This window comes from Vigna umbellata, chromosome 1, assembly GCF_029865625.1.
Source record: "Vigna umbellata cultivar VRB3 chromosome 1, Vumbellata_1.0, whole genome shotgun sequence".
NCBI classification, from domain to species: domain Eukaryota; kingdom Viridiplantae; phylum Streptophyta; class Magnoliopsida; order Fabales; family Fabaceae; genus Vigna; species Vigna umbellata.
The window spans coordinates 108,529,730-108,552,571 of NC_142165.1; the positions used below are offsets into that span (position 1 = coordinate 108,529,730).

General features: G+C 32.0%; 2 protein-coding genes and 1 pseudogene across 3 annotated transcripts; 1 reads left to right on the plus strand and 2 right to left on the minus strand.

Moving 5' to 3' along the window:
• Nucleotides 1-138: 138 nt before the first annotated feature.
• Nucleotides 139-2,371, minus strand: LOC124824718 (zinc-finger homeodomain protein 4 pseudogene; annotated as a pseudogene).
• A 13,884-nt stretch (nt 2,372-16,255) lies between these two features.
• Nucleotides 16,256-16,875, minus strand: LOC124824717 (NADH dehydrogenase [ubiquinone] 1 beta subcomplex subunit 3-B-like). The gene is made up of 2 exons (XM_047297205.2): nt 16,624-16,875; nt 16,256-16,491 (listed from the first exon to the last, which is right to left on the minus strand). The coding sequence occupies exons 1-2, from the start codon at nt 16,858-16,860 to the stop codon at nt 16,468-16,470; spliced, it is 261 nt and encodes an 86-aa protein (XP_047153161.1). The 5' UTR covers nt 16,861-16,875; the 3' UTR covers nt 16,256-16,467.
• A 165-nt stretch (nt 16,876-17,040) lies between these two features.
• LOC124824716 (2-C-methyl-D-erythritol 4-phosphate cytidylyltransferase, chloroplastic) lies at nt 17,041-22,469 on the plus strand. 2 transcript variants are annotated; one of them, XM_088105512.1, is made up of 12 exons: nt 17,041-17,222; nt 17,306-17,394; nt 17,465-17,554; nt 17,675-17,730; nt 17,973-18,052; nt 18,128-18,207; nt 19,192-19,272; nt 20,101-20,169; nt 20,924-20,992; nt 21,128-21,174; nt 21,475-21,565; nt 22,199-22,469. In XM_088105512.1, exons 1-12 carry the CDS (start codon nt 17,120-17,122, stop codon nt 22,283-22,285), a joined length of 942 nt encoding a protein of 313 aa, XP_087961638.1. In that variant the 5' UTR covers nt 17,041-17,119; the 3' UTR covers nt 22,286-22,469. The 2 variants fall into 2 exon arrangements, with proteins under 2 accessions (XP_087961638.1, XP_087961639.1); XM_088105513.1 differs by having other exon boundaries at nt 17,042-17,222; nt 17,471-17,554.
• Nucleotides 22,470-22,842: the final 373 nt, after the last annotated feature.

Sequence of the window (22,842 nt, forward strand, 5' to 3'; positions counted from 1 at the left end):
CTAATTTTTCCCATGAGTTTATTGTCACAAATTAATGGTGAAAAACTTACCATTTGGAGCAAGAAAAACATTTAAAAATTAGTGATGAACTGGTACATTTTTTACCGCTTGGAAAATGATGTCAGAAGGCCCTACATATGATGCAGCACAACAGAAGCAGAATTTATAAGGTGAAAGAGAAAGCAGCATACAAAAGCCCTATGTAATTCTATTAATACATATATCGTACCACAGAGTCTATTCATTGCATAGATTCCATGTTCTCATGACTTGAATGCTAGCCAGGTAGGTTGAAGAGGAGAGAATTAAACACCGTTCACTCAGAAACTAAAACTTCACACAATGCAAATGCAATTTCCTAAGCTACAGCACATGATGGTATAGATGAAGATATTTGTGTAGTGTATATATTGGTAAGCAGCTACCAGAGAGAAGAAGAAGAAGAAGGGTTTCACTTTTAGGTAAGAGAACTGAAGGAGATGGTGATTAGAGAGAGAGAGAGTATAGTGAAGAAAGTCAACAAACACTTGCGGCTAGGCTAATGATTATACGTGGAGGAGAGTGGATGGAGTTTATAATACTAGTAATGATAATAATCATAATAATAAAGCAAAAAACACAAAGCTAGATAAAAGGATGATTCGATGGATGGATAATTGTAACGATAATAATAAATTATTGTACTTTAAGCTGCTGCAGTAGGAGGATTCTTTTTGGCGAGATTGTGCTTATTGTTGTGCATCCAAACCTTGAGCACTCTTCGCTTGACCCCAATCTCTTGGCAGAACTGTTGCACCACGGACTCTTCTTGTTTCTGGATTTTCCAGCCAACCCTCTCAGCAAAGTTGAGCATTTTCTCCTTCTGCTCCTGGGTGAACTTTGTCCTGAACCTTTTCTTCACTAGCTGGGAGGGTCTAGGCTGCACCATTCCTCCACCGTCTTCTTGTTCATCAGACTCTGAAGGGAGGTGACCAATGCTGTAGGGCATTATCATCTGGTGTGGTGGGACACTTCTAGAAGGAAGGATGTTACCCGTAGGGTAGCCAAGAGCCTCGGGAGGGAGGAGGTTCTTGTGAGGGCCCAGAATCAGTCTTCTTCTGTTGAAGGGGTGGTAGTCACACGAAGACGGCTCACCCTCCACTTCCTTTCTGTGGAAGTTTCTGTGACAATGGCAGGCCGAGCAGTTCAGTGCCTCTATGGTGCCCTCTTCTCCACTCGGCATGAACTCGCCGCATCCATCAGTGGCATTCCCTCCCATGGCCGCTGCATGGTTCTTCAGGCATTCTCTGTATCTCACCGCTTTCTTGTACCCATGATCCTCCTGATGCATAGTGGGTGTGCCGTTCGTAGGAGCCGTGGAGGAGATAATGTGGTTGTGGTGTGGAGGGTCATGGTGAATCATGAGACCATGACCGTGTCCATTACCGTGTCCCCCACCATAAGTAGTGCTGTTTATTGGGATTGGGATTTCTCCTTCTTGACTCGAAAGTTCCATTCCCTCCTAGCTACCTGTTTGCTTCTTTAGGGTATAGTGTAGTGCTAAAATGATTGCAATTCTAAGTTTCAGAAATCCTAATCTTTCAAAAGCTGGCTAGGAAGAAACGAAAATTATGGAGTGGTGTTGGAAGCAATTGAGTTGAGTAGCAGCACTATGGCACTACCACCACCGACCTCATTATCTTCAGGTGAATTAAGAAGAGAAAGTAAGAAAGCACAGACTCAGAAGTAGGGCACACAGGATATGGTCATGAGAAGACAACTTTTTAAGCAAACAAGACACTTTCCCACTCTGGGTATTTTCTAATTTCTATCTCTTGAAAAGGAGACACACAGAGAGAGAAAGAGAGTGTGACTACAGACAACTAACCGTCTCTATATCTCAGCCAGAAGATAATCAATGAAGACAGCTACAAACAAACCCTGTAGCTTTCTTCTTTTTTCTTTTTTTTTTATAATTTCAGCCTGCTACAAAGTCAATTGGAGAAGAGGAAGAGGAAACTGACATGGATCAAACAGCTTGTGTTGCAGACATGGTTGGTTAGAAGGAAAGAAAAGGATGATTTGGTTTAGAGGGGAATCACAGTAATTAGAGTAATAGAAGTAAGCAAGAGGTGAAGAAGGAAGAGAGAGAAAGAGAGAAGGAAAGGATGGAGAGTTTTGGCAGTGAAACACTTAACAAGAGGTGCTTATAGAGGTGGTGTGGGAGGACAAAAAGAAGAGGTCAAAAAAAGCAGATTTTAACAGACAGAGAGGAATGCAGAGTTGAGTATTTGGAGAGGGAGATTCAGATTAGAGACTCCAAAAAAAAAAAAAAAAAGTGGGGTGCTTGCTTTGGTTTGCTTTGCTTGCACTATCAGCTATCGAGTTTACGCCATATAGAGGGGAGCAGTGTGTCAGATAGTGGTGAGGACAAAAGATGGCAGAGAGAGAGACAGACACAGAACCTTTCTCAAATTGAATTAACTGAAAGAAACGTTTTTTCAAAGTAAATAACTTAAACTTTCCTTCTCTATGCATCAGAAATGCTCTCTTCCAACATTAAGCAAACCCACTCAACTAAATACCATTCATAATCCAATGGGGGACAAAGTTAGACATCACCATAAATATTTCCATCAAGTTCGTTAGGGAGTCATTAACTTCAAAACAGCATATAACTCTAAAGACTAGTATATTTCAGGTGAAGATGCACACAGGCTTATTTGCTTCCCCTTTTTTAAGAATTCAATGCTGTTCAAATACAAATGTCTCCATTCAAACTACCTATCTCCCTTCTCACGTGGGGTTAACGTTTTACTACAAACTAAACTTAAATGTGTTAGCCGAGTAGAGGAGAAAATAATTAAAAACTATAAATAACTCTGCGTGCGTGCGTGTGCCTCACTTAATACTATTATTTTTTTCTTAATTACAAAAGCAGACAACGGATGAGCGTATTAATTATCTTATAGTAATTTCCCATGTCTGTGTACTCATTACTGGCCACATACAAACAGCATTTACAGGAAAACATCAGAAATGCAGTTGTTATTTGATGCTTAAGAGATGAATTAATAGCCAAAACACATTTTGGGTAGGAGAAATTTTGGTCATAATTAAAGTGGGTGACGAGGGCATGCAAAAGTTAAATGCAGTGGTAGGGTGAGCTGAGGTGATAAATTAGGTTTTATTACTCCATTAATCTATCTGTGGAAGATGTAAATAAGAAATGAATATTATTATTATTATTTGGTTTGGTTTGCTTGTTGTGGTGTTGTGTCAATAAATAGTTGGCTCAAGATGTCAATGATGTTCCTTTGGAATAGAAAGAGCATTGAATTCCATTCAGATATTTCACATGTGAGAGAGAAAGAGAGAAACAATGGTAAATTGTTGTATTAGAGAGGGTTTTAGCAGAAGTAGAAAGAGAATAATAAAGTGGGATTAAAGAAGAAAGAAGAAAGAGGTGATGAAAAAGGTTGACAGTGGTACGTCAGGGTTAGTCTGTAAAGCTGTTGTTGTTTACTACATTACAATACATACATATATATTCTACTGGGAAGTAGGAAAAGGATTCTCCTTTTCATCATATATTTTTATTTGTTTATGAATCATTCATCCAAATCACTTTATTCTTTTATTATCCTTCCCTTTATTCCACTCTCCACACCACATTTAAGGCTTTATCCATCTTTACAATTTGTTTTATCTATGTTGTCTCTTCTTCTAGTAATTCTTCTCTGCATGGATATTACTTTTTCTTTCTTGCTTTTCTTTCTACTTTCTGTCTCAAAGACAAAATTATTCTCTACTTCTTTCCCTTTTTCCAATTTCTTCACAGCTACGCCCACATATACATATACATGTACATCTGTCATATCATCCACTTAAATACAAATGGATTATTATTAGATGGGTAAATTTCTTCAACAGTTGATGAAGAATAGAAAGTTAGAAAGAGAAATGGTTATGGTGTTGGGTTGATGGGATGAAGGGTCCACATGAATAAATAGTGTTCATGACAGATGACAAAGCCTTGATCACAATTTTCAAGATGCTTCAGACCCCTCCAATACCCTTTTTTTCTTCAGGAAACATCTCTTCTCAACAACACTCAACACTATTTTTCCATAATCAAAATCTTATATCTCTGTTTAAAAAAGTAGAAGATGAAGTTTATTATTATATTTATAAAAAGTAGATAATTAAACTGGCGTGATTTAAGATATATATTTGAAAAAAGAAATGAAAAGTGAAGAGAAGAAACATTAATGGAGAGGGTAAAAGACATGTACTGTGAGCTGCAGAGCAGTTGTCCAATCCTCCAATTGCATCAGAGTCACCAATGAAGATTGCATTGCACGAGTGAGTACACACAATAACACACCTCAGCCTCAGCTAAGGAATTTATTCACTTTAATCTGTACCCATTTTCTTTTTTTACTAATGTTTTTCTTTAATTACTGGTACTATTAATTTATAATTTATTGGTTCAATCATAAAATAAAATCTCAGCCAAACTTTTAGATTTTCTACATTGAATATTGGTTTGTTTCAAAAGTTGTTTCTAAAATAGTTAAAATTGAAGAAAAATGGTTCAATGTGATAAACAATAGTTTTTGTTAGTTTTGTAATGGTTCAGCACTTTGCACTGGTTTTATGGGTTTTCTTAGCTCTTTTGATTGTATATGCAGAATCGATAGAGAAGAATATTAAGTTATTTAATTATTTTACATGTTCACAGTACTATTTTTATGCTTATAAATAAAAATAATTATCAATTAAAGTAATACTATTTTCATACTAATAATTATTATAATATCTCAATTTATTTTGTGTTTATATATATATATATATATATATATATATATATATATATATTAATTTTATCTTTTCAAGTAACATTTTTTAAATTTAATTATTATTTTTATCTAACCATTTTTTATATAAATATAGAATTTTTAAATTAAATAAATAAAAATATTCTACAAAATAAATAAAAATAATCTACAGAATAAATAAAAATATCTCCAATTAAACTATAAAAATTATTTATATATACTGATATATATGTATAAAGATAATAAAAGTAAATTTTCATTTTGTTTCCTTTACGTAATTTTTTTTACCTGCACAAACATTTTTTTATATATTAATTATGATATGATTACAATAAATTTTTTTAGAAAAAGCAAAGATTAATATATATATATATATATATATATATATATATATATATATATATATATATATATGTGTGTGTGTGTGTGTGTGATTTAAATAATTTCATTTATAATATTATACCTATTCATTTATAATATATAATAATGAATATTTTTTAATTGAATATAATATTATGAAATAAGAGAAATTTGTTGGAAGATCTCATTATCTTTAACAAATTTGAAAAAATTTGGCTAACAACATCCTCTGAGAGCACATTCAATTCTAAGAGTAGATACCTATTTAATGAAATTAATTATGTATAGCAAGTATGTGGTTGAAATTTTAAATAAAACATAAAAATAAAAATTAGCTTTTACAAAACATTGGTTTGTCGTAAAATATAAATTGAGTATATAAAGTGTAGTATGAAAACATGAAACTATTTTTAGTTAAAAAAATATTATTTAAAACATATGTATAAACAATTTCTTAAATTTATTAGCGATAAAATGAATTTTAGATTTAATAAAGTTTTAAATTCTTAAAAAAATTGGACATTTGAATTTTATTAAAAAGTTATGTTCTATTAAATAGTAAAAAATCTTAAACTTTTAAAATTGGTATATGTCATTTAATTTTCTCTACAATATTGAATAAGGTGGTTTTATATCATATATATATATATATATATATATATATATATATATATATATATATATATATAATTGAGTTCTATTGAAACTTTGTATTTTATTAAATATGTAAAAAAATTATATTTTCAGTTAAGTCCTTGTCATTTAATTTTACTGTTAAGTGAAGTAACTTAATCATTTTACTTTTAGTCTTAAATACAAAATCACAATCCCGAACAACAATATAAAAACATATATATAGGACCTTAATTATTTTTATTAAAATTGAAGGATTTCTTTTTAAAATTAAATACTAAAATCGAGTATTAAATATTAAATTTAAGATAACTATTAAATATTCAATTTATGATAAAGTTAAAATTTAATTGTATTTTTTTTAATGAAAACTCGTGAATAATAATAATGTAAAATAACAATCACAACAATCAAGCCAATGAAAAAAAAGTCCAACAGTCAATTAAAAATTATAAAAAACTTTGAAACATAAATTCTTTAACCAAAACATAATTAGAAATTAAAAATATTTTGGACATAGAAAAAATTATTTAAAAGAAATTAAATTAAAAATAATTAAATTCAAAACTTAATTAAATTTAAATTCTAATTAAATAATCAAATACCCAGTTGCCTCATAGTACAATCACAAACGAAAAGCTACAACTAAACAAATTACATATGCTTGAAAATATAAGTTAATTATATCTATATAGAATAAACCAAACAATTAATATTATTACAACAAAAACAATAGTAAAATTTCAAAGCATTGAACTAACTTATACTAACGTGATTCATTGTAAATAGGAAATTGAATAAAAGTAAGACAATATGCTCGAAAGAAAATTATATGTGGATATCTTTGTTCAACTTTCTTTTTGTGAAGGGACAATGTGGTCGCCTAAGAGCTAAAGAGATTATATGTTTAGTATTTTTGAAATGTGTTGAATTACATTATTTAAGTGGGACAAGAGAGGATATATAATAATAACTTACATGTCTTGTGAAAGCTTTGGGATATTATTTTCTAGAGCCGCTGTCACTTAAGCAAATAAATATTATTTTGAGAAAGCAAAGTCACTCAAGCGACCAAAGAACTTAAGCGACATATGCATATAATGATTTTTGTGATGAATTGGTGAAATACATGTTTTGTATGTGTGTGCATAAGATGATACTATAGTTATTGATATATATATATATATATATATATATATATATATATATATATATATATATATATATATATATATATATATATATATATATATATATATTATGTGATATTATATGATAATGTGATTGTGTTTGTTGATACTTATTATGGTACTTTGATCTTTTATGAGTGTGGTGATACCTATGATGATATTGTGTAATGTTAAATACAACTCATTATAAATAATATACACTGATATAGATAAAGAAGATTAAGACATAAGTGATTAGTATTGGAAACCCTAGTCCGAGATTAAGATATAAATGATAAGTTACTTCATTTTATTAAAGTGTAACTTGAGATTCTAACAATTTTATAATTTATATCTTCAGTTATGAGTTGTGAATTGAAGAATATACCATTTAATCTATTATCTTTTAAAACTAAGAGGAAGTTTAGAGAAGATTGAGCAAAAGAATAGTAAAAGTAAGTAGAGATAGAACACAGCAAAAGGTGTTGCATTGAAACTATCAAAATGCATAGAACAATACATGTATGCGTTGTTACATCATGCATGATTTAAAGTTAGGTTAGTGTTGATTTCTGGTTTATTCTTTTCTTTTAGGAAGCCGACAAATGGAAGGAATATTATATAAAGAGTAGGAGGTGTTCGGAATGAAAAGTTGAAACCTTTTTCTGCTGCATTAAAAAACAAATTGTTGAATGTCCAAAGTAAACAAGAAAAGTAAGCAATTTTGGATGTAATTGAAAAGCAGATTATTCCGGGTCAACTAGATCCTCTTGATAATTTTTTGCAAGATGATGTTTCTTCTAATCATCCTACTATGCACTCTATTTCCTAGATGCCTTGTTTTAGGAAACAAGTGGTACCTTTGTTAAGCCAATCATTTTCCATTAACGAATGAAATTACCGAAGTTGGCTTCGATTTGAGCGTTCCCTTTGGATGATTTGTTTTGTACATGCTTGTCATGATGAAGACAGCTTATAATAATTGCTTTCCATTTAAAGCTACAAACACATGTGTTTTAAATCATGCAGCAGTGTTTGCTCATTTCAAGTTTTTGTTTCTTTGTTTAGATTTATTTTATGTGTAGGTGGGTGGGGGGCTGGTGTTCTTTGGGGTTGCAGGTGTTCTTAACCACACACACACACACATGAATGAACGAACGAATGATAGTTATTATTAATACCTAAACACTCAACAATGTGCATGTGTCTTGGCAAAAGACAGACACATGAGATGTTGCAGAGTGCAATGTATTGCTATCATATCATTCTTGCTACCTTCATACTCATGGACAACTTTTCTCTTTCAGTCTCTGTGTCATAACAGGAAAGGATCATTTTACACTCTTTCAAAAGCATATGTGCACACTTCCAAACTCTTTTGCTTTGGTTCCTTATGTCTCAATTGTTCAGAGAGTAACCAATTTCTTTCCTTTCAAACTCAATCTGCCAGACTGGACTATCATTTTAGCTCAGCCTCCACTCATTGTCTTTGTTTATCACATTCTTCTTTCATACTACTTTCAAAAATAACAAATCAGGCACCCAATGCACAACATCAAAACCAGAAAAATTAATCAACAGTTTTGAGCCCAGCCACGTCTCTATCATGTACATAAACCTCATTCATTTCTGTCATTTGGGACCTCACTGCTTATGATAGATTCTGTATTTATATGAATCAATGTGTTTCCTTTTGTTTTTAAAAACGACTGAAAAGCAAGGACTAGCCGTTGGGAACATTCCCACTGCTTTTAATTTTTGTCTGGAGCAACAAACAAACAAAAGGGCACCCCACCATACTTTCTACGTGGCCTAGGCATAAGATTCAAAGCAACGCCATGTTCAAACAACACACATAAACTATTATTGTTAACATTATGACCAAAACCAAATCAACAAAAGGCAACACTTTTCCTTGTACACGGCTCTTTTATATCCCTTCCACTTTAAATTTCTTCTCCAACCACCGTCTTCCAGCTAACACGAAGGACAACCCCACGAACCAAATTCAATGAGAAAAATTAAGCACAGATGATGTAAGGTCACGTTGAGTCATATCACGGTTGAACTTCTGTTTCTGGTAAAAGATCAACAACATGTGCATAGCTAAAGAAATGCCATGAAACTATTACCACTGGGTGGGAACATATATAAAATTTGCCTGATTACATACATAAAATGAATTCCAATTTGGTAGAAGATGCAAAATGGGTAAGAAGGAGGAAGATCGAAGTGTGGTACTAGTAGTATATCTGAAATTGGATGATTGGTTTTGAATTTGATTTGATTTGGCTTATGTATTGAATGCATATCTGGAAGAAAAAGTGGATAGAATTATCCTATCTAGATCTTAATGAATGATAAGGTGGAGAGAGAGAGAGAGAGAGAGAGAGGGTGATGGGTTTTAGACACTGACCATTTTGATTCAGTTGGGGGGACCATAAACCAATACTTGAACACTGTCATTATTATTGCATTTATGCTAAATGAAGAAAAACATGACCAGTTTTATGCATTGATTCATATGAAGTCATTTATTGAGAATGAACTAAAGACCATGACCATTCATTTGATATTTAAGGCTCTCTCTTTCTATCTCTTCTTTCCTTCCACACAGGTAAGACACAACTAGGCTCACAAATCCATCTAGGTTACTCATTAATACTTTATCAGTTCCTTTGTCTTTTTCCTGTGAGTTCATCAATTTCTTACTGTCCTACTTATCCTGTCACGTATGCATCGGTGAATGCTCGTGTGCCTCAGCTATCTACATGTATATCTCAATTAACTATTTCCAATCTCAAAAATGACTCAATTACTTTCAAAACAAGTTCTACGTGGTTGTTCATACCAGTGCTAGTATTCATCCTTCTAACGCTTAACATCCTCTGCTGTAAACATATTTTCAGACTTCAAATCACAACAAATTTTATTTCTCATGTTCAGCTCGTGTGCTATAACTGTGTATTGAGACACCGTGTTTCTCACAAGCGTACAAACAAAAACACACACACATATAGTCCAAAATGAATAGAAATAACAAAGTTAAATACCTTATAAGAAAAAAATACCTTTAAACCTATTGTTTTAAGACTTTTCATTAAAAATTATGTTAATTTCTTCTTTAACTTGAAAATGATATTATATATATAAAACCTCTTAAAATATTTCTCTAAAAAAATATCAAAACTATTTATTAAGAATTATCTGATTGTGAGCAAATTCAACATTGAATAAAAATAACAGTTAAAGTGCTTATAAAGAAAAAGATCTAACCTTTAGTTCAAAATCCAATGTTTTTTATTTATGAATTTTAGTTCTTATATGATGCTTACTCTTTAATTTATATATATATATATATATATATATATATATATATATATATATATATATATATATATATATATATAATTTAAATATAAATTTAAATCTAAAAAAAAATAACAAAATTAAATTCTTTATAAGAAAAAAAGACTCATAAATCAATTACATTAGGACTTTGGACTAAAAGTACTCTTAATCCAGTAATTAACATCATGATTAAGGCCACCTTTATTCCAAAGTCTAATATTTTTTATTTATGAATTTTTGTTTTTATATAATATTTAGTTTTTAATTTTTATTAATATATATATATATATATATATATATATATATATATATATATATAATATAGAAGACTTATATAAAATTTGTTTAAATTTAATTTATTAAAAATAATTTAAGTATGAGTTAAGTTTTATGTTAGAAGATAAAAATAACAAAATTTAATTTTTTTATAAGAAAAAAAATTCATAAATAAATCGAATTAGGACTTTAAATTAAAGTGATCTTAATAGAAGAATTAACATCACCTTAAGTCCAAAAATCTAATGTTTTTTATTTAAAATTTTTGGTTTTTATGATGCTTACTTTTTAATTTTTATTCTCTTTGTATATATAATATATCTCTCATGAATTCTTTTATCTTAAAAGAAAAATCAACCCATCATAATCCATAACACAATGCAAATAATTTGAGTTATGTTTCTTATATGATTAATTTTTTTATTTTTACTTTTAAATTCATTTGAATTTCCAGTAAATATTAGATAGAACAATATAATAAAATGATGATATAAGATATCTTTATTTTACTAGTTAATAAAACTGTTTTAAGAACATGATTAAAATCTTAATTTGGAATGAATTTTGTAAGCGTTGTTAATATAATAGCTGGTTAATGTATATTGTGTTGGAAGCTATTAAATGATTCCTATGAAACTAGTTTCAGTAATTTTAAGTTTTGTAGTAGTCGAACATGATTGAAGGCATCTATTTCCCGTGAACGAAAGGTTTAGTTTAGACATAGAAATACTTGATGTGAAATTATGTCTTGCTACAAAATTACAAAATCAGGTAAATGGTATTGTAAAAGGTTAAAAATGGGTTATAGAAAATAAATGAAGTACAGTGAAAAATTAAAATTAAAAAATAGTAGCAAATGGAAGTGAGAGGGACGTACGCATGCGAAAGGTGGCATCATCATCATCTCTCTCTGCATTCCATTCAACTTTTTCATTCAAGTGTGCATCTTCCATGGTCCCACCAAGCTCCTCCTCCTTCACCCATTTTTTTTTACTACTGTTACTTTCTAATCAATGTTTTTTTTTTCCCATTATACTGCTACTTCTCCCAAAAGAAATACCCTTTGCATATCTTATTTTCAATGAAACATGTTACGATTGCAACCTTAAACGACAAAGACAATTTCAAAAGAATAATGACGTTGAAGATGGGAAGTGTGATCTGGATACGTTAAGTATAACAGTGGAAGCCATGGAAGAGCCGGTGTGCAATAAGTAAGAATTAGAAAGAGCAGAGCTGACTTTTTGGGAGTTGATTAATTTGCGTTGTGATGAGTGGAGAAGGGTGAATGGTTGTTGCAGAAAAAGTGGGTTGGTGGTTCAGTAGGTGCAATAAATAAAGAAAATACAAAATCCAATTCCCTATGAACGTGGGTGTATTGAATGGTTTTAGTGTGGATTTGGCAGAAATGAAAAGACAGTGTTGTGTAGCATAGTAATGTTACCATAAGGGGAATCTAATGTCATGCAATCATGCATTTACTTGAAGCTTGCGAACTCAAAGTGTTATGTTATGGTGGATGGATGTGGCGTGTAAGAAAACTTCTCAGTCTCAGACAAACGACTGTGACAACCAAAACAAAAAGTACACACACACACACACACACATATATATATATATATATATATATATATATATATATGTTTAATATGCAAAGCTCTTTTTGCTTGCATTCATCTGCTGCACAATCTGCAACTGCATATCAATCTCCTGCATCACCTCTCTCACCACTGCTTTGCCAAAGATTCACTCTCTGTTTTATACACTGTGCAGTACACTTAAGATAGAAAATAAACCTACAACAGAAGCTGCCTCCACTCATACTAATAATTTTAAAATAGAATTTACATGAATATTGAACACATCAAAACTAAATTTCCTATATTCATAGTCATAACATCACCTGTTAATTATTATAGTTTTTTAAACATGACAACCATAATAATTTGTTGATGTTTTTTCTTCCATTACTGCCGTTATTAAATTAATTACGTTGTTGTTATTATTGTTATCTTTATTTACATTATCGTTTTCTTTAATATTATTAGTAACATTATTTTATTAAGAGAGTTTATAAAAATTATATAAAATCATTAATGTTATGAAAGATATTATAGTTTCGAGAGAGGAAGAATAGCGACATTATGTTTGTCCATAGATTCTTAAAAGTAATCACACCTTGATTTTGATTACATTTATTACACAATGCAAGCCACACGATTTTGGACCATATAGTTTCCATAGATTCTTTTACACTCTGTTTAAATTCGTAGAAATAGGTAGATGAGACAAAACATATTAAAAAAAAATATAAATGATTGGTTTAATTAAAAAGAATAATATAAAATTGTAACTTTTCTAATGAAAAGAGAAATACATTTTTAGTAGATTACGTTAGCCATTTTTTTAAGTTGGTTGAAAAGGTTAAGTTTGACAAACTTTTACTGCAATATTAAGTTTGTCCTCCCTCTTGTCACTCTATTTCTGATAGGTGCAACAAGAGAATTTTATCATTTTTAATCTATTTTTAAGAAATATTTTTATTGAATTAAATTGTTTTAAATTTTGTTATCTCTTAAACATTTCACCGTTAAAAGAAAAAAGAATTTCAAAACATATAAAAATAATTAGAAGTTTAAAAGAATGAAATGTTTTATGAAAGAGAAAATTGAATTTATTTTATATTATATAGAATTTATAACTTTTAATTGATAAAATATTTATTCTCTATTTACATAGTTAAGGAATATTAAAACATGTTATTTTGTATTGAGTATTTATCTATCAAAATTTGACTTCACGCATACAAATCATGGCTTATTTTGTAGTACTCCTAGGCATGCAGCAGTGATCTAAGCCATTGAATTTATATCTAACGGTTGTTAAAAATGATTGTATAAGAAAATTGATTATGCAGATATGGTGCTGCAACGGCTGCAGAGCAATAATGGAACTCTATACATCACCTTCTTTCTTAGCTCTTATGCCTATGAACTGTAGCTGCTGCCGCTATGAATTTCTGGTTACTAATAATAACACTTTTATAACTTCTATTTCATACAAAGTAAAATCTTCCGCACATGCAAGTTGCAGCGTAAAATCAACAAAAAAGAAATATGCCTAAACTTGTTTGGCTGTCTCAAGGGCTGCGGCATCTACAACAGAGTGAAGTTTGAAAAAAAGAAATGGTACTACTTAAATTTAACAGTATTATTTGCATGTGTGAATATGACTATTATGTAAAAAGTTCAGTGGTTTAATTCCATAAAAGAAATTGATTAAAATCCCTTTTGACTTAAAGTTTTAAGGATATCATAAGTTAAAATCAGTTTTATGGTAATTTGCGTGTTTTATTTATAGGTACAAAGATAAAGATATAAATATAATAATTATATATAAGATTTTTTTTTCTGCATTTGAAGAAACTTCTAATCATTGGCGTGAGATAACATCAGCTATTAAACCATATTTTTTTAACGAAATTAATCTTCAAAGAACTCAATTCCTAATATCAATCAATGACAGATTACTCGTGCACACAAGCAAATTCTGGGGCTGGTTGTTCAGCAATTTGCAGTCCCGCATCTTGTATTGGTATGTAGCAGTGTAGATATACCGAAAAAGGATAATGTTTTGTAGTAAGCAAACTAACATAGAAAAAGTACCGACAGGTCAAATATTACAACGAAAATTTTCATATTCAAAAATTTAATGTCAACTAGACTCCAAAGTTATTGTTAAAACACAGTGATGGAGGTGGGAGTCTCGCAGTTCTTGGTTCTCCCATACATCCTCATATAAAAATCGCATGGGCTTTTAGAGTGAGGTGATTCTTTAAAATAACTTCTATTCTTTGCTAATTGATTGTTATTTCAAGTTAGACAATTTATCTTCTCCGTAATATAAACATTTTTCATTTCATTTTTTTTGTGCACCCTAAATTCAGTAGAGTATGCAGTGGATAATCACAGTACATGAATAAACTGGTGATATGTGGTATTGGCATGATTTACAATTTTGCTTGAAACAAAACTCCTAAATTTTGCCTATGTATCCGTAATGTTACGTGGAATTCATTTCAGAAAAACATATATTTGCAAAGACCATGTTCTGTGTTAGCTTGATATTCAGTCCCCTTTTACGGGGACATAGAGAGAAAATGTACAAGAACATACACCTAACAACCAAAATGTCTACCTTTTTGTTAGGACTTATGTACAATGGGAGAGTCTAACTCAAAAAAACTGATTTATTAAGAAAGACTGCCTCCAGCTTTAAGTATGATATCAAGTAACTCATTTTATTCGATACGAGACTCGTAACATCGTCACCTCACCCCTTTGGGGACAAACTTTCACCCTAATGACCACTTGAGTCACTTGTCAGTATTAGGTTTAAACCTTAATCAATCTATTTGTACTCTCTTTCGTAGTCTAATTCACAATGAAAACACCAATAACTATGATTCAAACCAAGAGGAGAGCTAACTCAAAAGACTTATTAGGTGGAAGGGTCTTGAGACTGAAATATCAAGTCAAAACAGTTTATCTTACTTAAGGCTCTGTTCTCTTGAGTGGATTGAGGGAATGGATTTGAGGGGATTTGAGAGGATTTGAAAATAATTTTTTTTATCGTTTTTTTGAACGAATTTGGAGGTAAATGAGAGTGAATTTGAAAATAAAATTTGTGAGAATTAGTATAGAATTGTATTGACATGACATATTAAAAAAAATTATTTTTAAATTCACTCTCATTTACCTCCAAATTTGCTCAAAAAAACGATAAAAAAAATTATCTTCAAATCCTCTCAAATCCCCTCAAATTCATTCCCTCAAATCCACTCAAGAGAACAGGGCCTAAAAGTGAGACTGCTAACACTATCATCAGAAGAGGTCGGGAAAGTACGAGCTAGATCAAGATAAACACAGAAATAAGGTTCCCCTCTTTCTTTTGCTGATTTACTGTATTGGTTTTGTATTTTATCATGGCCATGATTCTGATTACTGCCATTTCTTTAGCTTTACTGTGAATTCTCCACGCGATTAATTGATCAAGATGAGCGTGTCAAGAACAAACTTAGATACACTCTTTCTAACACACTATTATCAGATACAATTCATTAATAAGAATCATAAGTGATACTCATAAAAATGAGACCAACAAAATTTTGCATTTTCCAATAGATTTTAACTAATAATAAAGTTTGTTAGTGACATTTCTATTCTGTTATAAATGCTTTTTTGTTTTCGAAACAGAGGAGGCTAGAGTTAAGCAACTAATTCAACAACCCGAACCAAGACACTACTCCAACGGAGAAGTCCAATTCAATTACACAAACCAAAAAAAGACACTACTCGTACAGTTCAGTTTTCTTCCACACTCACAAGAGGGAATTTCACATATCTTGTGTGAAACCTCAATTTTGGTCCCTAAAATTGGCATCATCCCAGTCCTGGACATTACTGAAGGTAAATTCAATCCCAAAACAATTGATCAATTTTATTTCCTAATAAGTCAGGGAGTAAATCAACTCACAGTTAGCAGATGTTGCTGGAAATACGAATATCACAAATTAAGGGATGGTTGAGACGTACAGGAATAAATTTGATGGCTGCTGAAAAAGGCGGAGCCATTGAGGCACATACAGGCAGAAACAGGAATGCGATAGAAAAAAAATGGTATTTTGCAATGTCAACAATGCAAGAAGACATAAAATGTGGCCATACAAGACATGCTGAGAGGCAAATAAGGTAACATAGTCTGAAATTTATACATTCAGTGAAGGCTGCGAGAACATGGATGAAGACAAAGCTTATTATGAAAGGGGGGAAAGCGACGATGGAATCCAATAGTTGAGATTAGTGGTGGTTCTCGGCTTTCACCTGCAAGAGGACAAAAGATAACAAATCATGTTCAATTAGCAGTGATAGTGTGTGGATAATTAGTGAACTGAATAGAAATAGGAGGAATACGAAGAAACCCTAATAAGAAGGAGAAGAAGAAGATAATAGTACGTGAGCATGAGAATCGGCATTGAGGCGATCGTAGACTTGTTCGCCGACGAGATAGAAGCCAAATGCAACGAGGGCGATGCCAAGGCCAGGGGTGGCGTGCCGGAACTGATTGATGAGCATGGGATGCTTCCTCCACGCATCCCTTCTTCTGAAGAACTCTGCCGTGTGTTTTCCCGATCCCATTTCCTCTTCCAATTCGATTCTCTCGCATTCTCTCTCCCTTTTCTTTCTTTCCATCCTTATTGGGCTCTCCTCAACCCAGGCCCAGACCCATTATTCTTCTTTCTAATACACTTTTATGGCCATTTCTTTCCGCACCCATATGGTGGTGGTGAAAAGACCGAACTGCTCCTCTGTGCCGCCAACCACATTAAAATTAAAATTTAGGGAATAGAAATGGGCCTCTGGTTTTGCGTGGATGAAGCACATGAAGAAATAATAACGTTTGGTTGGTGGTGTGAGGAACAGTAAGGAAGAGCAGCAGAGTGAGTCAGAGATGGCCGCCTTTACACTTCCCTTTCATCTCCGTCTCTGTTCTTCTTCCTCGGCTTCTTCGTCTCTATCATTTTCACCGCTGATTCACAGACTCCCAAACACAGGCAAGTCTCTGAATGCCTTCTCCTTTTCTTTCCCTGTTCCTCCTTGCTTCCTGCTTCACTCTTGCTTCTTTCATATTCATCAGCTGCTCCCACTACTCAAATCTGCTCAAAGAGAAATGCAAAACCAAGCCTCATTTCCTGCTCTGCTCAGTCTCAACCTCAACCTTTGCAAGTCAGTGCTTGGATTCAACTTCCACCATTATATTATATGAATGAATTAACGATGTCAATGTGTTATGTAGGAGCAGACGGTGGAGTCTGGTGGTGATGTCGTGAGAGAAAGAAGTGTGTCGGTTGTCCTGTTGGCCGGAGGGCAGGGCAAGAGGATGGGAGTCTGTTTTCCTTCTTCCTAAATTCATTCATCTATCAATCCCATTTTTTACATCCTTCCCACTTTTCTTCAATTTTTTTTTTAATTTATTTAATTTCATTCTATTTCTTTCTTATCACAGGCTATCGTACCAAAGCAGTATCTTCCTCTTTTCGGTCAACCCATTGCTTTGTTTAGGTAATCCTATCCGATCCTTATGTTTTATGTCATATGGCTGCAATTCTGTGTTTCAACAATCATTACATGATACATAACTCATGCGAACCATGCATTATTGCATTCTGCGTACCTTCATCAACCATGCATAAACAAGTCTACTCTACTAGTGCAGATTTGTAACTCTGTTCCTACAGATGCTTTTATATCATCTTTTATTTCTTTTTGATACAATGAGGTCCGGATATGCCAATCCTTTGCAGTTTCCACACTTTTTTTCACATGTTTGAAGTGAAAGAAGTCGTTGTGGTTTGTGATCCTTCGTACAGAGACGTTTTTGAAGGTTTCCCCCACCTTTAGCTTTGGTTTCTTTTGCAAAACATGTGCTTCTTCGTTATTAATACTCTTTTTTGCTCAGATGCGAAGGGAAATTATGAAGCGGAACTCAAATTTGCACTGCCTGGAAAAGAAAGACAGGATTCTGTTTACAATGGCCTTCAGGAATGTGCTTTTTTAAAATCACAATGATGGGTTATTTTCAAGCTTTTTCTGTCATTTCATTAGTGTTACGTTTTACTTTTTTTCTTCCCAAATAATGATTATTAGTTGGGAATGAGTAACCTGACATCAAGCCCCTCCCTCCCCTGATAAAAAGGAAAAACAATCTGAAATGTGGTTGGACAACCAAGACTTTGCTGGCTAAGAAAGCCGTTTTCTTGGAAATCTTTCCAGATAACTATATAGTTTTTTCTTGCAATTCTTGGTAGAAAAAACTAGTTAACTCGCTGCTAAAATCTTTTCTGGATAAATTTGAGCATGGACGGAACTATATTGAATGAAATTAATGAGAGAGGGGATATCGCCCATCTAATGCAGAACAAGTTTTCAATACATGCAAAATTTTATATATTTGCCGCCCTTGTAAATTCTCATCTTGCATCCCTTATTACTGATATACAATAGTCAATTTTTCACTCCTTTTAGTGATATACATGGTACTTTTAGATTTGTAATTAATGCCAGTTTCTGTGTACTTTTTTATATATTATGCCTGGCAAAAGTTAGAGACAAAATAATTTTATCTTTTAAAAATGTTTATTCGTGGTATATAAGAAGCTGGTTGACGAAATATTAAATACTGTATTCTTATTTTTTTCACATTTATATTTGATTTGGTCATTTATGTAGTTGAATCATGTTTAGTTCTAATGTATCATCACACTTTATTATTGTGGTTTGCTACTTTGTTTTATCAGGGAGTTGAAATGTTGAATTATTGTTAAGAATATTATGCTATGCATATATGTCATAAATAAGCTTCTTAACATTACTTTTTATAATAGGCAGACTCTTATGATTTTATGACTTGATTCTACTGGAGCTCCACGAGCTTACATAGGCTCTCAAGTTTGACAACCTTGTGTGGTATCATTGAGTTGTTGATACCTTCATTGAATTATTAGATGTTCTTTTTTATTTTTGCAGGCTGTTGATCCGAGCTCTGAGCTTGTTTGCATTCATGATTCTGCAAGACCTTTGGTGTTATCAAGCGATGTGAGAAAGGTCTGGATCAATTACATTTCTCTTGAACAAATTTAATTTGGCTTTTTGATTTTTTTTTCCCTTGAAGTTACATATTCATTAAGGAAATTTAACAATATTACATTAGTTGGGTGTGTGAGATACAGAAGAATTCATGTCTTCAAGTTGTTATTTAGCCAGGAAAATTTCAATTTTATGTTAATGTTAGTGTCAGGGATGCACAGACACTTAAAATAGTATGCTTTGTTCATCAACTTCAACCATGTATCCTTATTAGGACATCTCAGGGACACTTCAAAAAGTCCTAGCCAGAGTGCTTTTTGTTATTTTTAAACTTCTAAATGAATACTACAAATTGAAATTATTATATAATTTGGTGGATTTTAACACGAATTTTTTTTGTTAATTTTATATTGATTTAAGACATTGTATTCTAGTCGTATTTGGTCCAACGTTTTATGACATTTGTTATAATGCTGTGTTTGAATTGTATCATATCCGCATCCTGTGCTGTATCTTCACCTCCTAGGTTGATGTCAGTGATTTAAATGGAACAAACAAATGCTGAAAAGAACTCTGGGTTGTTATTAACTCCACAATCACACTAGAGTCCATAGTTCATGTAGAAGCTTTCATGCTATTTGGATCCACATGTGTCGATGTGTATCTGAACTATTTTGCTTGATTTAAATAGTTTGTGTGTTTTTGGTCGGGTATTTTTCAAATTCTTCCGAATGCTTATTAGTTAACCTACCCACCCACTCCCTTGCCTTTGGGGTTCTCTCTCGATTTACAATTCAATGGATCAGTAAGAGGATGCTTAGATTACACCTTCATATTCTGTTTTAGGTCCTTGCAGATGGATTATCGAATGGAGCTGCGGTTCTTGGTGTTCCTGTGAAGGCCACAATCAAAGAGGTATTTACTATCTGTTGGTATCCGAACGTTAATTTCCTCAATTGGTTTAAGAGGTTGATGAATTTTCTTTTCTATAAAAGTGAACTTTTCATATCCCCTATCCACAGAAATAATTCTGTAGAAAATTTCAAATCCAAACGTGATCAGCAACTTTATGCAAGAATTCGCAGCTGTGTTTCCTTTGAGTCTTAATATCTGATTACTGTTCATTAAGGTTGACTACATTTTCTGTTATGAATTTGAACAACTAGCATTATCTTAAAACTTTGATTTTTTTTTCTTTTATATTTCCTCTCAATCCCTCTTACCTAAGTGTGTATGGTAAACAAAGATGTAGGTTAATGAAGATAAATGTCTTCCTTTCAAGTAAAGTATTTGTTTGTCTTTTTGTGTGGCTATATTCTCTCCTTTTCCCTGCTTGTTGAAAATGTTTTATTTCATTTTTGTTATGGCATCTGATGACCCACAAGCTTGATTTTTATATTTCTACTAAATTGCTTTTATATGTAATTTTATGTGTTATTTCCCTCACATTTTTGTAGCTGCTGCTCAACTATGGACAGTTTTTACTTCAGCTCCTTTTGTGTTTATACTTGATAGAAGTAGCAATAACTACATGAAATTTGTGCAACAAGAATGTTTTCTTTTTTCGATTGAAATTGTTGTACTGAATAACTAATATGTGCATGAGTATAGCCCTTTACTCTGATTGATGGGTAAGGGTACTGATGTTTGTCTTGCAACCATTTTGCAGGCAAACAGTGAATCATTTGTTGTTAAAACGTTGGACAGAAAAACATTATGGGAGATGCAGACCCCACAGGTCAATAATAATAATAATAATTATTATATATATATATATATATATATATATATATATATATATATATATATATATATATATATATCCTTTGTCTGAGAACTTGGTCAATTACTTAGATGCAGTCCATTTTTACAGGTTATTAAGCCTGAGTTGCTGAGGAAAGGCTTTGAGCTTGTAAACAGGTAGTTTCTCATTCTCATGCTCAATTTAGTTTAAACTATTTAAAACGTTTAGAAGCATTATCTTATTATTATTATGTTATGTACGATATCAAAGTATAAGGTATACTGTCGTAGTGTCATATTTTACATGGGCCCGAGTGCTATGCAAACACTAGTTGGATAGTTGGATGAGAACCCACCACTAAATTGGAATATGAAGTTACAAGTACATATTATTTGGTTTCATTAATTGCATCAATGTTTAGAAGATGGAGTGCTTTTCAGAATCTAACTTGAATTTATGCGCAACCTCGCTTGCAGAGAAGGTCTTGAAGTTACCGATGATGTCTCAATTGTTGAGCACCTTAAGCATCCTGTTTATATCACTGAAGGATCTTATACCAACATTAAGGTAAGCAAACATCTCCCTATTTCTTCCCTATTAGAATTTGGAACCTTGATGATTATTGATTAGCCATTATGAATTGAAACCATACAAAGCCTTGTATTGTAACTCACGTCATATGCTGCCATAAGATGTGACATGTAGCCAGCACTCACTTTAGCCTGACTAAACCCAAAAAATAATTCAAGCTCAAGAATTGAAGCCGGAAAATTTGACCTTTTTCATAACTTATCTTGGGTCGGGTTATGTATAATAGAAGTCGGTTTGGTGGACCAATTTTAGGATATTTCTATTTGAATTCTACAAAATTCTACCACACCTTCCATTCATTCCGCGGTGGACTTTCTCGACCCATTTTAGAATTTCTAGGTGATGCCTAAGAATTTTATGGGGATGCAGAAAAAAAGGCCCCAGTTTTATCTAGTTAGGCTTTTATTTTGCTTTTCTTTTGAGTATGATCTCTTTTACTTATGTTATTATGAACATGACTTGTTTCTCGTGAAAAACATATTTGGCTTAAAAGAAAAAACACTTTCTTCTATATAACTTACGCTTACCATTGCCAATAAAATAGTTACTCTTGCGCTTTATCTTAACTTTAGTTACAAAATATATAAACTGATGCGAACTGTTTTGCAGGTTACTACGCCTGATGACATGTTACTGGCTGAGAGAATATTGAATATTGATTCCGAAGAAAGTATAGTTTTGCCAATTCACCTTTGAAGGGAGATCATCGATTAATTTTTTTTCATTATAGATTGATTACTTTTGATTCCGCTAGGTGCATGCCAAGTGTTCCTGCATGTTAGCCAAAATCCTCTTCAAATTGTAATGCACCGTGCCATCAGATTGTAACGATCACACGTGATATGGTCTTGTTTATCATGACTTTCTGATTTTTGCAATAGATATTTCTGTAATAAAATTTGTCTGAAAACACTAACAAGGTAGTTTTCAAGAAAAGAGTTGGATGAATTATGCGGAAAAGGGTGCCAACACAGTTATTTATTTAAACCAAAGACAAAAAAAAAGCAAGTGTCAAAAGACTTGGACTTTTTTATTGCACACGCAGGAAGAAAGATTGAAAAGATAATGAATGGAAAGGAATGTAGAAAGCTCAAACGTGGTCTACCACTTTTGTTGCTCATTCTGAAAGTTTTGATGTGAAAACTTTTTTAAAGTAAGAAGATTAAGTAACGTGACTTGTCTTGAAAAAGACTCAAAAATGTATAACAATATTTTTGGATTCATTATTAATTAAGCATCTTTCCAAAAGATTT

Coding starts and splice junctions, on each gene's coding strand:
- LOC124824717 (XM_047297205.2), bottom strand. CDS start 16,860: ATGGAAAGAAAGAAAAGGGAGAGAGAATGCGAGAGAATCGAATTGGAA. Junction 16,492..16,623: donor ATGCCGATTCTCATGCTCAC/GTACTATTATCT, acceptor GTCCTCTTGCAG/GTGAAAGCCGAGAACCACCA.
- LOC124824716 (XM_088105512.1), top strand. CDS start 17,120: ATGGCCGCCTTTACACTTCCCTTTCATCTCCGTCTCTGTTCTTCTTCC. Junction 17,395..17,464: donor CTCAACCTCAACCTTTGCAA/GTCAGTGCTTGG, acceptor TGTGTTATGTAG/GAGCAGACGGTGGAGTCTGG. Junction 20,170..20,923: donor TGAAGGCCACAATCAAAGAG/GTATTTACTATC, acceptor ACCATTTTGCAG/GCAAACAGTGAATCATTTGT.